The sequence below is a fragment of the Bipolaris maydis genome, assembly GCF_028858645.1.
Source record: "Bipolaris maydis strain C4 unplaced genomic scaffold PSV08scaffold_1, whole genome shotgun sequence".
Lineage (NCBI taxonomy): Eukaryota > Fungi > Ascomycota > Dothideomycetes > Pleosporales > Pleosporaceae > Bipolaris > Bipolaris maydis.
The window spans coordinates 2723268-2742635 of record NW_027093857.1 but is presented as its reverse complement, the minus strand read 5'-3'; the positions used below and the strand labels follow the sequence as shown (position 1 = coordinate 2742635).

The 19368-nt window shown below is 53.7% G+C and overlaps 6 protein-coding genes across 6 annotated transcripts; 2 read left to right on the top strand and 4 right to left on the bottom strand.

The window, feature by feature from the left end:
• Window positions 1-582: 582 nt before the first annotated feature.
• Window positions 583-2442, bottom strand: PSV08DRAFT_193572 (WD40-repeat-containing domain protein). Its single transcript, XM_014220247.2, has 2 exons — window positions 1058-2442; window positions 583-1001 (listed from the first exon to the last, which is right to left on the bottom strand). Exons 1-2 carry the CDS (start codon window positions 2404-2406, stop codon window positions 782-784), a joined length of 1569 nt encoding a protein of 522 aa, XP_014075722.1. The 5' UTR covers window positions 2407-2442; the 3' UTR covers window positions 583-781.
• Window positions 2443-2992: 550 nt separating this feature from the next.
• Window positions 2993-4108, top strand: PSV08DRAFT_214302 (COQ9-domain-containing protein; the record flags this gene model as incomplete). Its single annotated transcript, XM_014220246.1, has 2 exons — window positions 2993-3427; window positions 3478-4108. The coding sequence occupies 2 exons, from the start codon at window positions 2993-2995 to the stop codon at window positions 3808-3810; spliced, it is 768 nt and encodes a 255-aa protein (XP_014075721.1). The 3' UTR covers window positions 3811-4108.
• A 1368-nt stretch (window positions 4109-5476) lies between these two features.
• PSV08DRAFT_367556 (frequency clock protein) lies at window positions 5477-11084 on the top strand (the record flags this gene model as incomplete). Its single annotated transcript, XM_066093126.1, has 10 exons — window positions 5477-5777; window positions 5939-5982; window positions 6013-6084; window positions 6115-6183; window positions 6220-8379; window positions 8693-8818; window positions 8950-9009; window positions 9312-9366; window positions 9460-10356; window positions 10453-11084. 10 exons carry the CDS (start codon window positions 5477-5479, stop codon window positions 11082-11084), a joined length of 4416 nt encoding a protein of 1471 aa, XP_065950029.1.
• Window positions 11085-11526: 442 nt separating this feature from the next.
• On the bottom strand, window positions 11527-12178 carry PSV08DRAFT_259280 (uncharacterized protein; the record flags this gene model as incomplete). Its single annotated transcript, XM_014220243.2, has 1 exon — window positions 11527-12178. A coding segment is annotated over exon 1 (506 nt), but the record flags the coding sequence as incomplete, so codon positions are not given.
• Window positions 12179-12363: 185 nt separating this feature from the next.
• On the bottom strand, window positions 12364-13498 carry PSV08DRAFT_259276 (uncharacterized protein). Its single transcript, XM_014220242.2, has 3 exons — window positions 13004-13498; window positions 12891-12933; window positions 12364-12800 (listed from the first exon to the last, which is right to left on the bottom strand). Exons 1-3 carry the CDS (start codon window positions 13328-13330, stop codon window positions 12685-12687), a joined length of 486 nt encoding a protein of 161 aa, XP_014075717.1. The 5' UTR covers window positions 13331-13498; the 3' UTR covers window positions 12364-12684.
• Window positions 13499-14709: 1211 nt separating this feature from the next.
• PSV08DRAFT_376671 (Rho GTPase activation protein) lies at window positions 14710-17268 on the bottom strand (the record flags this gene model as incomplete). Its single annotated transcript, XM_014220240.1, has 5 exons — window positions 14710-15615; window positions 15668-16513; window positions 16563-16811; window positions 16873-17006; window positions 17064-17268. 5 exons carry the CDS (start codon window positions 17266-17268, stop codon window positions 14710-14712), a joined length of 2340 nt encoding a protein of 779 aa, XP_014075715.1.
• Between the last annotated feature and the right edge of the window lie 2100 nt (window positions 17269-19368).

Below are 19368 nucleotides of genomic sequence, written 5' to 3'. Positions count from 1 at the left end.
GACGGTGTCCCCCTAGCAACTCCCTTGTTCATCGTCTTTGCTATTTTGGTCCGAATGCCGGTGATATCACTAGCAGCTATCGACGCGTTTGTGCTAGCTGGGAGTTGTGAACCGATCAGCATATGCGGCGACATTCCTGTGCAATCATCGAAATTGGTGGAACAAATTCACGACCAGACCATCGTCATACCGTTCCCCACTCTCCGGGATGTGCCACACCCGTCGGGCTACTGTTGCCATGTCCGCAGATAAACTGTACTTGCATGCGATAGTGAGTTGCCTTTCGTCTATGTAAGCCCTCGTATTGCACTTGCGGGACCCTGCGCCTCTCTGGGGTAACGTTGATTGCCACCCCTTTGGGCATTACTAGCAACGTCACCTGCCATGGTTGTTTCTGGCATAAGACCGCCACCGTCTGGCCCTCGTACGAAGCGTTCTTGTTAGCAACTCCGACCATGTCCGGAGCGGGTCCTTTGGAAGCGCAAAATAACAGGACCGTTTTTGTCATGCCACATCGCAAGCAAGGCGTGTACTATGTAGTGGTTAAAGAGCGCATGACATGTGACCCCTGTCAGTCAATATGGAGAAACTGCTTAATTTGGCCGCTCAACTAACACCAAAAGCTTGACAGACGGCTCGCATGGCTGCACCCGTGCGTTTCAATAGCCTACAACCGCCTCTTGCATGAACCATGATATGGGAACACACTAGAAGGAGCGAGCAGCGGTGAATGTTTTGCGCCCAACTTCCAACAATAGAATAGAATGCCTTGAGACTGCTACTACATCCACAGACAGAGCTTACCACTTGCTGTTCCAGCTGCCACCCAGTCAAGCGTAGGATGGAACTTTGCAACAGACGGTACTGCTGTAATACCATCCCCTCCCAGTTGCGCCAGCTGTTCGCCCTTTGCCGTGTAAATGTCCACGAAGCGGTTCATATTGCCAATGCAGAAGCGCTGCACATTATCCTGGGGAAGCTGCTGCCACTGCGCTCGTAATCTACACACGTAGTTAGCATAATGGTTCGCAGGTATTGCATATGTGGGCCGACAAACATTGTAACCCATCGCCCAGTCTGGTTGTTGTGCGGCACAATAACCGTAGGCTCCATCTCGGCCTCTTCCAGCGTCGTCCCGGCCTTCCAGTGAGCACAGTTCCCGAAATCATGGATTTTAATAGTGTCATCGTATGAAGCCGTGGCCACCTGACCAACAGAGTTCCACGCGGCGTGTGAGACGGATAGCTTGCTGGTATGCTCGCCAACAAGGGTCGGTAAGCGATCATCCCCCTTGCCTGTGATTTTGCGCAGATCCCAAATCTTCAATGTACGGTCTAGAGAGGCTGTGGCTACAAGATGTGGGTGTAGAGGATGTAGAGTGAAGCCGCCAATCTTCTTGTCCGACAACTGGAAGACTTGTAGTCCCGCTGCCTTTTCAGACGGCGTACGCATGTCGTATATGCCGAACTGGCCGTCGAGCGTGGAAAAATACAGCGTGTTCGGACCGTCCTTGGAGATCTCGAGCCCAGAGAGCGGTGCTTCTTCGTTTGCATCCGAGGGTGAATAAACTTCAATAGCAACCCCTTTTGCAAGATCCAACTTTCGTACCGTCGAATCATACGAAGCAGAGTATAGTGTGTTGGCATCGTGAGGACTGAATTGGAACGTGTGTATTGTCCGTGTATGCGGCTTCAAGGTCGTAATGGTAGGCCCTTCTCTGTCCGTATCCTCATCGTCTTCCACCTTCACCTCGGCGGCTTTCTGGGAAGCGTCACATATGCCGAGATTTCCAAGTTTATCGCCAGCAAATACAAGAGGTTTGTCTGTGGTGGGATGCAGTCCCATAGAGTAGATGCGCTCGGGAGTGATTTTGATCTCATTAGGCTCAAAGTCCTCCCAAAGCTGCAGCCCACTCATGCGCTCTCGAAGCGCCCTTAGCTCTTTGTCCGTTGTTTCCTTTACGTCGTTGTAATCAAAAGTGCGCGCATATGGGTCTGCTGGCCCAACAGAGAGAAAATTGCCGCTCTTGTCCCAGTCCTTGCCGGCGACCACAATGTCACTGAAGTTGTATGCATCACTAATGCGCTGTCTCTTTGCACGATCAGCCTCTTTTATGGCAGCGTATTCATCCTCTGCTTTGCGCTTCGCGACCTCACTGTCGGCCACGATGCCCCTTAGCCGTGACGAAGTTCGACGCGGCGCAGTCTCCTCTTCCTTGATCTTTTTGGGCGCTGGCTTCTTGGTCTTTGGCCTCGATGGCACAGATGCCTTCGCCTTGGCTGTAGGCCCTAGGCCTGCTTGCGCAGCCTCCATCTCGAGGTTGCGCAGGAGCGCCTGTGTCTTTGCAATGTTTTCCTGTCTCTTGCGCTCATACTCGCTGACCTCAACATTTTTCCCGCGCGCCATCGCGGTCTTCTTTCTATAATGCGATGCGATATGATGCGATACGAAGGAAAGGACTGATTCGTCGGGGATCGGGGCGCTGTTGCGAGCGACAGTGATGGATACTGTGGATTACGATGGGGATGTGAACAAGGTGACAGACGAATCGCGTCGGGGATTGACTGTCGCCTCCGAGATTTGCGGGACGTCCGATGTGTTCCTGAATATCGAGGGGCGAAGTCTTCCCGCAGTGCAGGACGAGGGCAGCGTCATTGCCACTAGCGTAGACGCGGTGGACGCGTCAGTCACGTGCTGGCGCGTGCATCATCTAGATTCAGCCTTCAGCCTTGAGAAAGCCAATGGAGTGGCCAAGTCTCTCTAATGCGGGTGTGGGCGTGCAACGGCGGGATCTAGCGAGGAGCGGATCATGCTGTCTCCGATGCGTGCGCTTGTGTGCCCGCCTATGTATGGTTGCGAACTGTCTGTCAGCGCGCCATGGACCGCCGTTAGTGCGAGATGTGATCGATTGCGGTCTTGGCAGATTGGTCGAGTGGCCATCGTCTTTGGCTATCGGCTGATCTGAACTTTCTCAATTCCAGATTCCACCACCATGGCACCCTCACGCCTGGCCACTTCGTTGTTCGGAACGTGCCGAGCAGCCTCAATTCGCCCAGCCGCAACATGGCGACAGCGATGCCTGTATCACTCATATGATTACCCCTCGCCGCCACCATTTCCCCCCGCCGAAACGGCGATTCTTGCGTCTGCATACGCACACGTACCAAACCATGGCTTCACCATGGATGCACTTAAGCTGGGCGCTCGAGATGCTGGCTACCTCGACGTCTCCACAAATTTACTTCCACGAGGCGTCTTTGAACTGATCAATTACCATCTCGTCACTCAGCGATTGGCTTTGCAAAGCAATGTCCAATTCCCCGAAGAGGGCGAACACGGGAAGAAGATGGGGGCCGGCGCCAAGGTCAGGACGTTAACGCTCGCACGGCTCCGCGCAAATGCACCCATTATCCACCGTTGGCAAGAGGTACGGCTATCATGGTGCACTTTCGCAGACAATTGGCTAACGCTTTACAGGCACTGGCAATAATGTCCCAGCCCACGTACGTTCCTGCTTCCATCACCGAACTGGCCAAGCTCGCAGACGAAATATGGTTTCTGTCAGGCGACCAGAGTGTCGATAGTAGCTGGTACACGAAACGAGCAACCCTCTCGGCAATCTACTCGACGACAGAGCTGTACATGACACAGGACAAGTCGCATAATTTTGTAGAGACTGAGCAGTTTCTAGACAACAGACTGCAGGATCTGATGAAAGTCGGTGGCTTCATGGGCAGTCTGGGAGAATGGCTCAACTACACGGGCCATTCTGCCATCAATGTACTTCGGAGTAAGGGAGCTCGTGTCTAGGCCTGATCTGCCTCCTCATCCAGTGCCAGATTTTTTTTATATTTTGATTGTGTAATAGTATGTATAGTATGTAGGCGCATCCGCTCCACGGAGCCAGAATAGGCGACGAGGTCATAGAGGAGGGATCTCGATTACGACTCTGAGTGTTACAAAGATCGTACGATGAGGCGGGGGTTGGAGTGGACATCGCCGATGGACTACGTAGCAGTTTGAACGGTGCAGTCATCAATCAAACCTTACCAGCTCACTACTGTGTTGCATGGTTCGCCCGGAAATTTTTCCCGGCGCCTTGACCTTGCCGGAGTTTGCTGGAAGCGTGTGCCATCCGAGCTTCACGGGCGACTTGAGCAGAACACAGCAGCACATGACGTCTTAGTAGAACAACACAATACTGGCTGGGGTTGAGATAGGTACGGCAAATAGCAAGGCTCCACTTGAAGCTGGCGTCGGTTTGCAGGCTGAAGAGAATGGCGCAGTCTAGGGCCTCATGGACGTACAGATGTAAAGTAGAGTACAGAGGAGTACTTGTAGGTACTACTTGACATCAAGTGACTGCTGACGACTGGCATGAACGGCCAATGACGCGGTGGCGAGAGGTCTAGTCGGACCTCTTTCAGCTCAGGGTCTTGTCGGGTGGGATGCTAGCAGCGATGGTCACAATCAGTTCGATCGAGCAGCTCCGTGGGCCACGCTAGGCGCATCATCACGCCAACAGAATCAGGGTCCAGTAACCCACGGTAAGAAAAAAAACATCATCATCTCCGGCACGGGCGCGCTGAGAGGCTGGGGCTGGGGCTGGGGCTGGAACGGGCCAGGGCAAAACGAGAGCAATCTCGATGGCGTTGTGCGAGGCGGGTACACCTAGTGCTATGTCGACGACGGGTCGCACCGCCCGTTGAGTCGAGTCAAGTCGAGTCGCGATGGGTCCAAACGGAGGACAGGATGCGTCTGGAAGGTCGCACTGCCGGCAGTGGGAGAGGCTGTGTGTCCATAGAGCAGAGAAAGTAGAGCTAGCGTGTGGAGAGTGAAAGAAGCAGGGCGTTATGCCGCATGGGGCATAGCGGGACCCTTGTCCGTGATCACCGATTCAGAGAGGCATCGGGGGTCAGACAACAGACAGGGCCTTCTCTTATGTCGCATTTACGATAGGGTCCAATCCGGGCGATAGACAGGTGAACCGACGAGGCTCATCGTCGATGGATCGCTTGGCCTAGCCCCGGGCGCGCTACACCATGTCTTCGTTCTCTTCCAGGCACCTCGATCTCCATGACCTTTCTTGGCGTCGTGGGAATCGAGCACATCGCCATCCTTACCCACAGCCAGATCGATAATCATCATGGCTCCGGATTCAGAGAGCCCAAGAACCGCCTCTTCAGACCATCTGCTTCACCCACAGCCTCCATCCTCCACGCCCTCAGCCCGCTCCCTCTGTCCACCACCACCTGTCCCCGACAAACCCACCTCCCGGATCTCTGCTGCACAATCCCCCCATCGTTTTCGACCGCCGTCCACGACCTTACCTGCCCTCTCACACCTTGCCCACCCGGGTGGCGTTCAATCCCCAATCCCCACATTCCAGCACCCGTCTGCATTCCTATATCGACCGCCCTCTTGCGCATATGGAGAACGTCCTCTACCAATAACTCGACATATCACGCCAGCAGCCATGGACGACCCTCCAGGCACCATACCCAAGCCTATCATGAACCACCCTCGTCGCCCCCCCGCCCACAAGTCCGTCTCCCTCCGACACAGCCCTCCAGCCTCTGCATCGGGCGCACAACCCAAGGAACGGAATACCAGCCGCAGCTCCCCAACCCTAGCCAGCGACAAGGCCAACCCACCGTCGAGTGTGTCGCCGCAGCTCACCTCGCTTAAGAATAGCTCGGGAGAGAGCAGTGACGCCGGACAATGGTTTGAGAAGACGAACAACACAGCCAAACAGAGCAAGTCTAGTTTTGTTGACAGTGGGTTGTGTCTGAGTCCTCGAGTCGATGGAGCACTGCTAATCGTCACACTATAGATGAGCCGCCTTTTTTCCTCCGCAACTCCTCTTCCTCGGAGACACCACCCGACCACCCACATTCCAATACTACAAACTCAGCAATGCCATACCGTCCTGGCTTAGGTCATCTGGGTACCGACGGCAGCAGTACCGAAGATTTCCGAAGCGTCATCGACGACCTAACCGTGGCAAACAAGCGCCTCAAACAGAGGCTCAAGAAGTACGAGAAGCTCTACGATGCTCATCTGCAGGACGAGAAGCTATTCGAAGTCAGGTTCCACGGTCTACCTGATCACAAGAAGAAAGAGTTGGAAGAGACACTGCGCAAATTTGCTTCTGAGCTCGATGACGGAACCACCCACGATTACGTGCGCGTGTCGACGGCCTATACCCCAGTACTCGAGACCCACAACACCTCTTCGTCAACATCACGGTTTGCCGAGTCTGGCTATGCGTCCTTGTCAACATCTGGTCAAAACTCGGCAGGAGCCTCAAACCAAGAAAAGGATCGTAAGATGACCCGGTCAGCATACAGCCGCCAGCAACAGAGCATTCAATCATACCTTCATGACATCCCAATGGGTTTGATGCCGAATACCAAAAGTGTTCCAATGACCGAGAAGTCGAAAAAGAAAATGATCGTTCGGCGCTTGGAGCAAATATTTGCTGGAAAGCGATCAGTGCCAGGATCGCATCCGCAGCCAATGCAACAGCAAGAGGTTGCCCAATCAGCAGCAACGGCAGATCGCGAGCAACGGGAAGCGACTGGCCAGCATTTCAGACCAGAAGGCCAGCGTGAAGCTCGCATCATGTCTGGCCGTGGCGTAGCTGATGAAGACGATGTGAATCAGAACGTGGCCGTCCAAGGACTGCGACCCGCTCTGCACATTGAGGAACATGACTTCGCTGGCTCAGGCTCTTCTCCTGATCAACGACCCACCCGTCCACTAGACTTGGACCCTTATCGCGCGCAGATACCAAACGAGAACATGAGTTACATCCGGCACCTCGGTTTCAGCCCACCCGATATGAATACTGGAGAAGCCCCACTTGGCCATGGTTGGATATATCTCAACTTGCTTATCAACATGGCACAACTACACACCCTCAATGTTACTCCCGAGTTTGTCAAGGATGCCCTCCAGGATTATAGCAGCCACATTGAGATTTCTCGCGATGGACGCAAGGTTCGATGGAAGGGCGGTCGCGAGGTCACGCAACACAGTGGCGAAAGTTCATCGGAGCATTACAGTAACGCCTCACCCAACGAGACAGGATCTTTCTCGCCCTTCAAGCGCATGAAGACTGGAAATAGCGGCAGCGGCAGTGATCCCACTGGCTCTGAGCAGGCAAGGCGATTGGCCCGCTATCAGCGCGAGAGAGAACAGAACAAGTTTGCTTACAAGCCACTATTCTTCCACAAGGAAGATTCCGACAACGAGGATGACTTCTACGGCTTCGATGCTGATTCCTCGGTAAATTATTCTCATCAGCCGCAACAGACGGGCAACTCTTCGGGACTCAGCAGCTCGGTTATGCAGAGCTCTTCTTCCAGGCCAAGAAGGCGTGAGAACGGACCCATGATTTTCTACAACAAAGCCAAGTTCTGTACTGACCTTAGTGGTGACAACAACGGGGCGTTTCTCACGATGCCCGGTAATTACCAACCTATTACCAACCAGCCTCTGGGCGCAAAGTTGAGCTCTTCATCCCTGGACAATGCTGTCACCGAACTTTCTGAGTCACGAGGCTCCTTGGATACCCTGATGATGGAGACTGAGTCAAACAACGGTTCACGCACCGTCTCTAGTGGAGACAACATAAGCTTTTCCCCAGAAGCCCTGAGGGGTACCAGTGGCAACAACAGTCCTGAGCTCATGGACTTTGAGGCTTCTGGTATTGGTGGAGTACAGCCGGAGGACAACTTCTCCATCCATGTTCGTCGCTCGCAAATACCAACAGTACCGTCCCACGTCGCCGCTCGCCACCGAACCAGCTTTTACCCCAAGCCCATTCAAGATGCGCTCCGTTCCGAGCATGATTCAATGGAAACCGAGTCTCCACGATCCAGTCCCCAGCGTGTTATTCATGAGAAGATTCTTTCTGCATCACGCAAGGATCTGCCCAGCTCGACTCTACCGCCTGCATCCTTCCTTCCTCTCGACTCTTGTTCCTCAGGCGATATCGATTCCGAATTTGCATCCGACGCTTCGTCTGAACCCGAATCTGATTCCGATTGCCCGGCTACAGCTATGCAAATTCTCAATATTGCGCCTGTCCGCTCGGATGAATCTGAAGCGTCAGACTCTGATTACGAAGATAGCGACGATGGCAGCGTTGATCTGCTGGCCACTGCTCGCCTGCAAAATCCCAATGCTGTTATTGCAAGCGAGCGCGAATACGACGCCGCACTTGCAGATCGCCTCGCTGAGGAGATACCTGCTGGCAGTTCAGCAGCGACGGCAGGCGGTGGAAGTGGATTCAACAGTCCTGTCGACGGTGCCCATGAAGTAGAGAATCGGGTTAATCGACAAAGTGGGTCGAGTAGTATGGCATCTGGTCCCGTCAGATTGAAGCGTGCTAGGACCAGCGATTCGACGAACCCGCAACCGACAAAGAGCCCAAAGACTAGGAAAGCAGAAATCTAGAGTCGGTTTGGACGATTTCATTTTAGGGAAATTTGATTGCATCGCTATTTCTCGTGTTGGAGTTGAAGAGGTTCTGGAACCCGAGGAGGCTTTCTTTTTTTTCCTGTGCATAGTTTTACATCTTTGATACCCCCTTTTTGTTGCCCGATGGCAGTTTGATATCCTCTTGGGCCACACGAATGAAATTTGCTCAAACACATGTATGCGTGCCTCGTTGTGAATCTTGTAGGGTTGCACATGGTCAATTAACAACGAAACCATGCTATCACGTTGGTCTCGTTTTGTGAAATCTCAGCCACAATTAAGAACATGTGTTCACCCTGTCTGGCAATGCAGAAGCCGGGAGAGTGTCAAGGTAGCCACTTTTCGGTGCGGCATTTCATACCTTGCTTCTGTAATGGACCATCCTCGAGAGACGTTAGATCTAAAACCATTCTTGTCTTGTACAACTATCATGTCCTTTTCTTGTCTGAGAAGGGCACGTAGAACTCTCGTATTAATCGTCGCATATCGGTAGTAGCTCGGCGCGTCAAGTTTGCACCAGCGGTACGTCATAGTCGCCGACTTCCGCGTCGTACCCGCAAGTACCCGGTCCTTGGTTCCTTGGTCCAAGACGGCCCCTAAATAAATTTCAAAAAAGTGAAAATGCTCAATGTACTAAGAGATTATGCCCAAAATTCTCCGTTTTGAGCCAGATCAAACATCTTGCTATTGTGACAATCATGTTGTCTAGTCGCCTGTCCCAATTGCCTTCTGGCGTCAGGGAACTAGTTTCTGTAAGCTCGAGAACGGGTGTCTTACGAGTAGCATCATCATGTCGTGCTGGTGGTGCTCTGGTAAGTGGAAAGAGTTCGGAGCAGAAAAGGCAGATTACGATGGAGCAATTGAACCAAGACAAAGACAGTATGCATCAATCGCTCTTACATTACAACTATCTACTCCGGTCATCGAGGCTGACAAACATACATCTAGGCCGAGAACGTGTAGTCATACTAGGGTCAGGCTGGGCAGGCTTCACTGTCGCCCGCGCTCTTGATCCCTCAAAGTATCAAACTGTTGTCGTTTCTCCCCGGTCATACTTTGCCTTTACCCCTCTACTTGCCTCTACAGCAGTAGGCACACTGGAATTCAGAACTGCACTAGAACCTGTCCGGAGCCGAAGAACCAAAGTGGAATTTCTGCAGGGCTGGGCTGATGATGTGGATTTCAAGAATCGGACCATTACTATAGAAGAAGCAGTCGATGATCCAAAGCAAGGTGTGGCGCTGACGACTGACCGACACGCGGGAAAATCCGCAGAGCAGAGAGCTCTTGAGAAAAAGCAGGAGACCAAAGAGGGAAAAATGTTCGATGTGAACTACGACAAGTTGATTGTTACCGTGGGCTGCTATAGCCAGACATTTGGCACACCGGGCGTCAAGGAGCACGCCTTCTTCCTGAAAGACGTGGGTGACGCACGCAGAATCCGAAACCGCATCCTAGCCTGCTTCGAAGGCGCTGCTCTCCCTACCACGCCCGTGGACATGAAGCGTCAACTGCTAAACTTTGCTGTCGTAGGCGGCGGACCAACAGGCATCGAGTTTAGCGCGGAACTCCACGACCTGATCAATGAAGACTTGAAGAAGCTATACCCAGAACTCATCCAGTACCACAAGATCACTGTGTACGATGTAGCAGAAAAGGTTCTCCCCATGTTCGACAAGAAACTAGCCGACTACGCCATGCAAAAGTTCAAGCGCGAGGGCATTGACATCAAAACGAGTCATCACGTCGAGGAGCTGCGTGCTGGAGCACCTGTGGAAACAAGTAATTCAGAAACAGTCCAAGACTCGCACCTCTACACTCTCAAGGTCAAAGAACAAGGCGAAATCGGTGTGGGCATGTGTGTATGGAGTACGTCCTTCCTTCCTTCCACCCTCTCTCTCAAAAACCCCCCCCCCCCCCCCCCCCCCACCTCCTTTACTAACAACTCCTTCCCTCCCCCAACAGGCACAGGCTTAATGCAAAACCCCTTCGTCCACACCGCTCTCTCCAGCGTCCGCTCCGCCCCCTCGAACCTCATAACCCCTTCTTCCTCTCCCTCACCCTCTTCCATCCAATGGACCGTGAAAAAAGACGCAAAATCCGGTTCCATCATAACGGACTCCCATCTCCGCGTTAAACTCGTTCCGGCCTCATCATCATCATCATCATCTTCTTCTTCACCTGCGGACAAGGACTCTACAGAAGCAGCAACAGCAGACAAAACAGAAGCTATACACCCAGACGTCTTCGCCCTGGGCGACTGCGGCACAATTGACGCTACAAACTACCCAGCCACAGCGCAAGTTGCGAGTCAGAAAGCAGTGTGGCTCGCTAAACAGCTGAATAAATCGTCAACCTTGGCAGATTCACCAAAGGGCTTCACGTACCGCGATCTGGGCACCCTGGCGTACATTGGGAATTGGAATGCGCTCTTCCAAGGCGGCGGCAAGTGGGGCGGCAGATTGCAAGGGTACGTAGCGTGGATTATTTGGCGCGGAGCGTATATTACGCGGACGGTGAGTTTGCGGAATAAAGTGCTTGTGCCGGTGTATTGGGTGGTGAATTGGGTCTTTGGGAGGGATATAAGTCGGTTTTGAAAGTTCCATGGGCCACGCTTGGGGGGATCAAGTTCAAAGGGAAATCGGGGGTTCGAGTATATGTATATATATATTTTTTTAAAAAAAAAACTCTCTCAGAGTTATACATGTTTCAAGGAAAAGGGAAAAAGGACAAAAATTTCCAATGTGTAGAGTACACAAGCCGGGTATCCTCAAAAAATCCATCATCAAAAACGCCAATAATGCTTCCTTGAAATAAAAGAAGAAGAAAAACAACAACAACAACAACAACAAAGCACACGGGTCCCTTTTTACTTCCCCCCCAAATACCCCACCACATCCCCCGCCCTCTCCAACCTCGCCCTCGTCTCAGGCAACGCCTTATTCAAGGCCTGCAAGCCCTCCACCGCCCTCTCCCAATTCCTCTGCACCTCATCCTGCCTAACCCCGCTCTCCACGGCCGCCACCTCTACCTCGCCAACCCTCTCCTCAACGCGGGCCCACGCGGCCTCGGCCTCGAGCTCCTCGGTCGCAAACCTCTCTTCAAACGCCTTGGCCGCGCCCGCCGGCGTCGCCCTCCTATGCTGACTAATCCGTGCAATAAGCGCATCGCGCCTCGCGACCGCATCTCCCAGTTTCGAGCGCAGCTTCTCGTCAAAGGCTTCGAATTCTTCGCGTTCGACTTGGCTTGTTTCTTCGTCTTCTTCTTCTGCTAGACCTTGCATGGCGGATTCGGCAAAGGTGCCGTCGGCGCCGCTGATGATGTCAATCCCGTTTATGCTAATGTTTTGCCGCATGCCGCGTAGTACTTGGGCGACAAACGCGTCGACGAGGTCTTCGACGCTGCGGCGCAGGTCGTCGGGTTCGGCGGTTGACGAGGTGACGGGAGGTAGGTGCAGGTCGAGTTTTTGGCGGGCGGCGGTGCGGATTTGGGAGGTGAGGTAGGTGAGGTCGGAGGGGGATTGGAGTTCGATTTTACGGTGCGACGAGTCCATGATTTCGGCTTCGATTGTGTGTATGTGTGTGTGTGTGTGTGTCTTGAAAAGAAGGCGCTCTGTTTTTTGGGAAACGTGTGCGGTTGTTTGCTGGAGAAAAAGATTGCTGACTTGTTGTTTTCGTGATGTTGTTTGTTTGGTGGTCGGCGGAATGTGGATCGCGCTGCGCGACGTTTTGCGGCGGCCACACTCTAATCGATAGGGGGGAGGGGGGGGGGGGGGGACGGGGGGTACCGAGGTGTGGGGCCAATGCACCCTGGATCCCCATGTGCTGTACGGAGTGAGACAGCATAGCGGACGCACCTGGGCAGTTCAAGTATGTATAAGCGTTTGGTTTATAAATGTTTATTTATGTTATTCGAGTTTATAAATGTCTCATTGACAATGAGTGAAGCATCCTGTAACACCGTGACCCAATCCCTCATGTAGTATGCAACCCACAACGCCTACAACAGTGCCAAACGCCATTCCAGTCCCATGTCAACATAATCCCAAGAACACGCTGTCAAAAAAAATGACAGAACATATATGTACCAATTCCACCCAATTATCGTCCTCACTATGCAACTTCAAACCTCAGTATGTGTTGTTGTCACAGCCTTGCGAGTTACCGTGCAGCTGGGAGCTGAGAGCAGAGAGCATGCTTATGAGGGAAACATGTTCTTGACCTCCTCTTCTGTGAGTATGATATCCTGGACAGGATCCTGGCGACACTCGAGGTCATCAAAGTGGTAATCGGCGTATGAGGGAAGGAAGATTTCTGGATACACAGACGGAGGCAGTTAGCAACACATGCACAGCTAATTGCTTCGATGCCGCCTTTTCTGTAGTACTGAGAAGAGCGACGTACCTTGATTCCAATCGAATCCCTGGCTAGCCTTGACACAAGTAATCTGCGGGGTGTTAGCTGTTGGTCCTGCTTGGAACACGACACGATTGTAGTCGCAGAATGCGGGCCCGTACCAAACGAGGACATTCCTCTTCCCCAATATTAATCACCGTATGCTCTGCCTTGGAGAATGTCGCGCTCATCAGACTCTCTCTCCGCCTCATGCTGCTCGCCGACTGCGGGCTGTTGGACGGCGACGACGAAGCGGAGCTGCCGTAAGAGCCATAGGAGAAGCGGTTCTCAGTCGGGGTAAACTGGTAGTTGCGGGAATGAGAAGCATAGCTGGGCGTGCTGGGCGTGGAAGCACTCGAGGACGAGGATGAGTCGACCGAGTGCCGGGAGGCGGCAGGGTGCTTGCCCTTGCGCCGGGGAATAGCAATAGCATTGGATGACGAAGACATGTTTGGGGGATGGCAGCAGTCGCAGGACGAGATGTATAGCCGTAACACCCGATCAAAAGGGACAGTAGCAATTGTTTTAGCAAAAAGACGCCCAAAGTATCCGCACAATCATGGAGAGAGAGAGAGAGAGTGGTTGAGAGTGAGAGAGGGAAGAAGGAAAGCACAGGCAAGGTGGACGAGTGTGGAGCGACTTGGTAGTCGACGCAGCCTTGTGTCTGACTCGGCCAACCATACGGCGATGAGACGTGGCGGACGGCCAATCAGACGGCACCACCTTGCTTCCGCCTGACGATCGGTCCGGGGCAGCAGCAGCAGCGGCGGCGGCGCAGGCGTGTACGTGTGACAGGCACCCGTGCGTGGTGCATGAGGAGCACATGAGGAGCGCACTCATCAGGGCAGCAGTAGCGCCATGCCACTGCACCTTCATCCTGGACGTCTGGCTCCAATGCTTATCTCTTATCACCAACATGCACCCTCGTGTCTGCCCTATACACCACCCTGCCACGCTCGGCCATGTGGCCCGCTAGGTGACGTAGCCTGTATCCAAGCTCCGTCGACACCCCATGGCCCGTCATCGGCCCCGGCACTGCATCGACCGACGGCAAGACGACGCCAATGTCCATCTAACACTTGGTGAGTCACCCCGTCGTCCATCTGTCAACCGCACTCGTCTCGACTAACAAACAAGAGCCCTGCAGCTCAATTGCATTAAACAACAGCGCATTGCAAACTACGCTGGCCTGACACCATGGTATTTCGTATCGTACATCTGGATATCGCTCGCGCAATTAAAAAACAAAATAAAAACAAGAAAATTTCCATCAAGTCGGTCCTGCCGAAACCCAAACCATGGACTCAAGTTCCACAAACACTACTCACATGAAAAAAAAAAGAAGATATTCCTTTCGGGTACCCGGACTGCCTTCGGTGCCATCCCACGAAGCGTGTGCAACATGCGTATTAGTAGCGAGAGACTATGAAGGTGTAGGTAGGAATCTGAGAGAAAGAAAGAAAAAAACACGCACGCAAGGCTGCTTGCAAATGCCGCCCTTTCAAAACATGACAAAAAAAGACTACAGCGGCCCTCCACACCAAAGTGGCTGATCAAAACCGCCCAAGCCGACGATACGGCACGACGCGTCAGCATCACAGAGGGTATCCTCCAAAAAGCGCACAATTGACTCCTGGACTCCGGCGCCGAGATGCTGATCAATGGTTTCGTAGGCAGGGGAAATGTACTCCGACGAGGGCGAAAAGGAGAGCATAAGGATGGGGTTGGTTTGGGGGGTGGGGAGGCGTCAAACAGCGGGGAATACGTAGTGGCAATCGGGGGTATCGTACATGGTTCGTGACATGTGTCGCCCGGGGAGAAGACGAGTCTACCATCCCTTCTTTCGGGCGAAACGCTTGTTGAGGAGGACCAGGACCTTGCTCACGTTGAACTGGACGTATTCCAGGTCCAAGTCCTCCTGGTTATCTTTCTGCATCTCCAACAGATCGTCCAGCTTGAGATCCAGCTCCAGCAGACCGCGGTTGCGGCCCTTGTAGTGGAGCGAGATGACAAAGGTACCCGGCAGCGGGCTCGTGAAGTTGAAGTAAATGTTGGCTCTCCTATTCTCCGGAACATTGCTCTTCTGAATGACACCCTCTCGTTCAAGCTGCTGGTGAGTGAACTTGTACGGGCCCAGGACTTGATGCTTTTGCTGTTTCCTCGTCTTGCCCTCAGACTGACTGCGTACGTTGTGGAGATACGACTTGTACGTGTCAAGCTGGCTGACTAGGAAGCCATTGTGGTCGCGGATGGTGCGGAAAACCTCTTCAAGCTTCCTCGTCTCCTCAATCACCTTGTCCTTCATCGAACCCAGGTGGACAAGCTCTTGTTCGACTTCGTCTCGGAGCAGAGAAAATCCGTCTTCCTTGTCAATCACGCCAGATTCTTGCAACTGGCTCAAGAGCTCCATGCTGCGGATGCCCTTCTTGACCATGACGGAATCGTTCTTGGTCGTGGCGGCTGCTTCGGCAATCTTGTCCAGTCTCAATGGCCGTCGCGTGATTGATGTGTTTGCAGGCAGCGAACGGAGAATCATGACAAATGTTGATTTGGCCTCCATGAAGAAAATCTCCTCTTGCGTAATGTCGAGCGCAGCTGTGAGATCGTCAAGCGGCGTCTCCCACTTGCTGAACAATGGAAGATTGATGGCCCGGTTCTCCTTTCGCGGAAGCTGAGCAGGCGCTGGTCCCAGCTCTTGAAGAATCACACCCAAATGCGAGCTATCCTCTTTTGCCTGTAAACGATTAGCATCTTAACAACCGCTACCACAGCCATTTCAAGCTTACGAGTTCTGCTGCATGTCGCTCCAAGAGCGAGTGTGTTGCATACACTTCATTGAGCGTAATGGAAAGTTCGAGATCCTTCTTGGACAACGCAACATAGTTGTCCATTTCCAGGGTGTCGTAGAAATCCTGGACTTCGCACAGATCTAGCAAGAACTTGTTGATGCGCTCCTTGTTTTGGTGGATAAAAGGCTGCAATTTTACCATGTACGGTTCCTTTGCGTACGACGGCTTGTTTGCAAGATTCTGCAGCATCTTTGCAATGTAGGTAAGCGTCCGCTTGGGGTTCTCTGCCGGCAGGACATCAATGAGCATGTAGGATCTAGGAGTGACAATGGCAGGGTTAATAAAACGCAAGAAAAAGAAGCCACCAATAAGCGTGCAAATCGTTTGATCCTGAGCGTCGGGATACTTTCGTCTCGACAAACTTCGAATCTGCTTGCAAATCCACCGGATGCCGTACGGCGTCTCTTCGAGACCTTTGATAATGGTGGTGAGGAAGTTATTGGCAATCTCCATGAGCATGTTTACCCGAGGTTGGATGATATTCTGCACCGTCTCGTTCTCGGCAGCTTCCTCTGCCGTGACGCCCTTTGGCATATCCGGGGGCAGGGTTCCTTGGAGTTCGCGTTCGGTGACCATTTTCTCGTAGACCTTGAGGGGGTTGATTTCCAGGTCCAGATCCTTGAGCTCAATAAGCGAGTTGATGCTGTCCTGCAGTACTACCTTGAGGTAGCTCTGACCAGGTCCTCTCCGGGTGTACGTGGTCATCATGCGCGACACGGGGGTGTTTGCGCGCAGAAGCGAACTATAGTCTGGGGTATTGTCAAACTGGTATGTAAGGACAGACTATAGCATGGTTAGTTATAATCTACCAGAGTCATGTTGCGCAACGTACCTGAAACATGGTCAAGAGCAAATGCTCTTCTCGGCTCTCATACTGGTTTCCGTAAATTGTGAACATGACTGTCTGCAGTAGCGCATCAATCTCGGCCATGGAGACGAGGCGACACAGGTGCGCAATGTGCCGGGGTTCGGACTGGAGCAAAAATAGCAGGTTGCCATATTTTTGTGTCTTTTCGTCATTTGGGAAAAATCCTTCTTGGAGTTCAAGACCGTCTGCGAGATGGTCTGCAACTTCGTTTTGCTGCGCGTATAGTCAGTACCAAGCAAGTGTACAGGACAGAAAAAAAATCATAGAGACGTACCTCCTCCAACGCCATGCGGTTCTGGATAAGGAGTGCTATCCGCGAGTCAAGATATCGCACATCCTTTTCTAGAACGAAGTTCTTCTTGGACTGGGACGAAATCTTTGCCTTTAGTTCGCGCAATACTTTCTGTGCTGCTACGAGTTAGCCGGCGAACCCAGACGAAAAGACTTTGAACATGGCAGACATACCTCGAGCAAGGTCATCCTCAATCTCCAGCTCCTTGTCTTTTGCTGACATGGACAGGTACAGCGCCGTGACCGAGTAGCGCTTGGATTGGCGCACCGAGCGCGAGCCATCGTGCGACGACATTGTGTTCTGGCGCGAGACGGGTATGAAGGACGATGACGACGACGTCGATGCCCGCGAGGGGGCATGTAGCATGGAGACTGCCATGCTGAGCGTCGCCTGGGAGAGGGGGGGGGGGGGTTTGGGGTGCGGTCAGGGCCAGAAAGGGAGGGTGTGTGTTGCGGCGCTAGCGAAATAGCAAAAGCGTGGGAGCAAAGGGGAGGCTTTGTTTGTGCGCCACGCTGGTCCAAGGCCGTGGGCCGGCGTCTGCGGTGGAATTGCAGCGGGAGGGCCCGTCCAGCGAGTCGGCGGCAGCAGGGCTCGGCGATTAATTAAGTAGGAGGCAGTGGTGTGGCAGCGAAGGGCGACGAAGGTACAATTATCGGAGGAGAGAGGGGGGGAACGGCGAGGAACAGGCTGCGAGTACTAGTTTACGTGAGATGGGCGTTGGAAAGCGGCGGTGGACGGCTGGCGAATGGAAGGGCGAGGGAGCCCGAGACGCGAAATGGTGCGGGGGAGCTCAGACGGTGAGTGGTGGACAGAGGTGCAGCTGCGACATTCCAGAATAGCGACGGCGCGGTGCTGGGAGCGAGGAGGGTGTGAAGGCGGCCGACGACGGGTGAACAGGGACGTGTGGCGTGTGTGAGAGTGCGGGTGTGTATGTGTGTGTGTGTGTGTGGGAGAGTGAGAGGAGAGTGGAGGGAGTCGCAAGAGAGAGAGAGAGAGAGAAAGCGCGCGCACACGCAGGCACACAAGAGAATGGCGCGGGTGGAGTGGAGTGGAGTGGAGTGCAGAGTGGGGAGTCGGGGGGAGGGGTGTGTGTGTGAATATGTGTGGGTGGAGTGGGTGTGCAGGATGGTCGGATAGTTGGTGTGTGTGTGTGTGTGTGTTGCAGGGCGGCTTTTGCAGGTCAAGGCCAGCGGGCAGGAGCGATGGATGGGCGGGAAGGAGCAGATGTTTCAGTCGCTCGAGTCGGCATGGGCTGGGTGATGACAAGTGGGCCAGGGCGAGGGCGTGTGGAGAGCATGCACGAGGCCGCAGCTGCTGCACGCGCAAAGTGGGACGGCCGGGCAAAGGGGTGGCGCTTGTGGATATAGAGAAAAGATGCAGCGAGCAGGACGACAAGGAGCTCTCTTTGGGGTGGGTGCCGCAACTGTTGAGGCCAAAGTCTGGGAGCTAGGGAGAGCTTCACAAGGGGCCATGGCGGCAGGGCATCCATCGTCTGCACGCCCCTTGTGCACACAACAGGGCCATTCTGAAACTCTGGTCACCTGCGCTCAATTTCCCCTAAACCCCGGCCCTCTGCGCCCAAAGAGGCCAAGGCCCTCTCCAGCCAACGCCTCTCGTTCCTGGCTAACAGCACTAGCGAGCGCGCGCCCACACACCCTCATCACCAACTACTGCACTACTGCACTACTGCACTACCGCGCTACCGCACTACCGCACTACCGCACCCCCACCCGCCCCCCTCCACCGTCCTCGCCCGTCATTTTGACTTTCGGCCTCTGTCCGTCAGCTGTCAAGGAACAAGTGGGCTCTGCGCCGACGTTTGTTGTTGCAGCTCCTCCTAGCACCTGCTACTATACATACTTTGTCCGACTGCCACGCCCACTACTCCTACCTAAACACTGACTTCCAGTACTTACATACTACCGCTGCCGCTGATCCGTCTCACGCGCCCTCTTGTCTGCGGCCCCAGGTTCATCCATCTATCTGAGGCATTGCCCGACTGAGAAACATGCTTACCCACACGCGCCCTGTTTTGGCGTGCAGCCCACGGCAATGCTGCGGCACCATCTGTGGAGGTGGCTACCACGACGCCCCGACTGACAGCCTTCCAAGGGTCGTCGCACACGCTGCCGCTGCATGCGTCCTCCCACACCCAAATGCCACCACCAGCTAGCCTACTTACTGGCCCGTCGCTATGACCCGACGCCAAACCATCCTGCTTGCTTGCCTGCTTGCCTGCTTGCCTGTGTCCCGACCGCATCCGCGACAAATACCGAACCTTTGTCGTGACACCTGATGATAAGCCATGCTGTCACCGATCGACCCAGCATCTTGATTCAATCTTTTCGGTCCGATGCACATCTTAACATCTCATCAAGAAGAAACGCGCGTGCCACTACCACCGCCTCCTCGACAAAAGTCTTGCACCAACACCAAGAGCTGCCGTCCGACTGACTGTCATGGCCTAGCGCATACCAC

Bases quoted from the DNA above. Each gene is read 5' to 3' on its own strand.
- PSV08DRAFT_193572 (XM_014220247.2), bottom strand. From the start codon at position 2,406: ATGGCGCGCGGGAAAAATGTTGAGGTCAGCGAGTATGAGCGCAAGAGA. The intron at 1,002-1,057 runs GTTTGTCGGCCC...CTACGTGTGTAG, and splicing joins ACTGGGCGATGGGTTACAAT to ATTACGAGCGCAGTGGCAGC.
- PSV08DRAFT_259276 (XM_014220242.2), bottom strand. From the start codon at position 13,330: ATGTCTTCGTCATCCAATGCTATTGCTATTCCCCGGCGCAAGGGCAAG. The intron at 12,934-13,003 runs GTACGGGCCCGC...AACACCCCGCAG, and splicing joins AAGAGGAATGTCCTCGTTTG to ATTACTTGTGTCAAGGCTAG. The intron at 12,801-12,890 runs GTACGTCGCTCT...CTGTGTATCCAG, and splicing joins GGGATTCGATTGGAATCAAG to AAATCTTCCTTCCCTCATAC.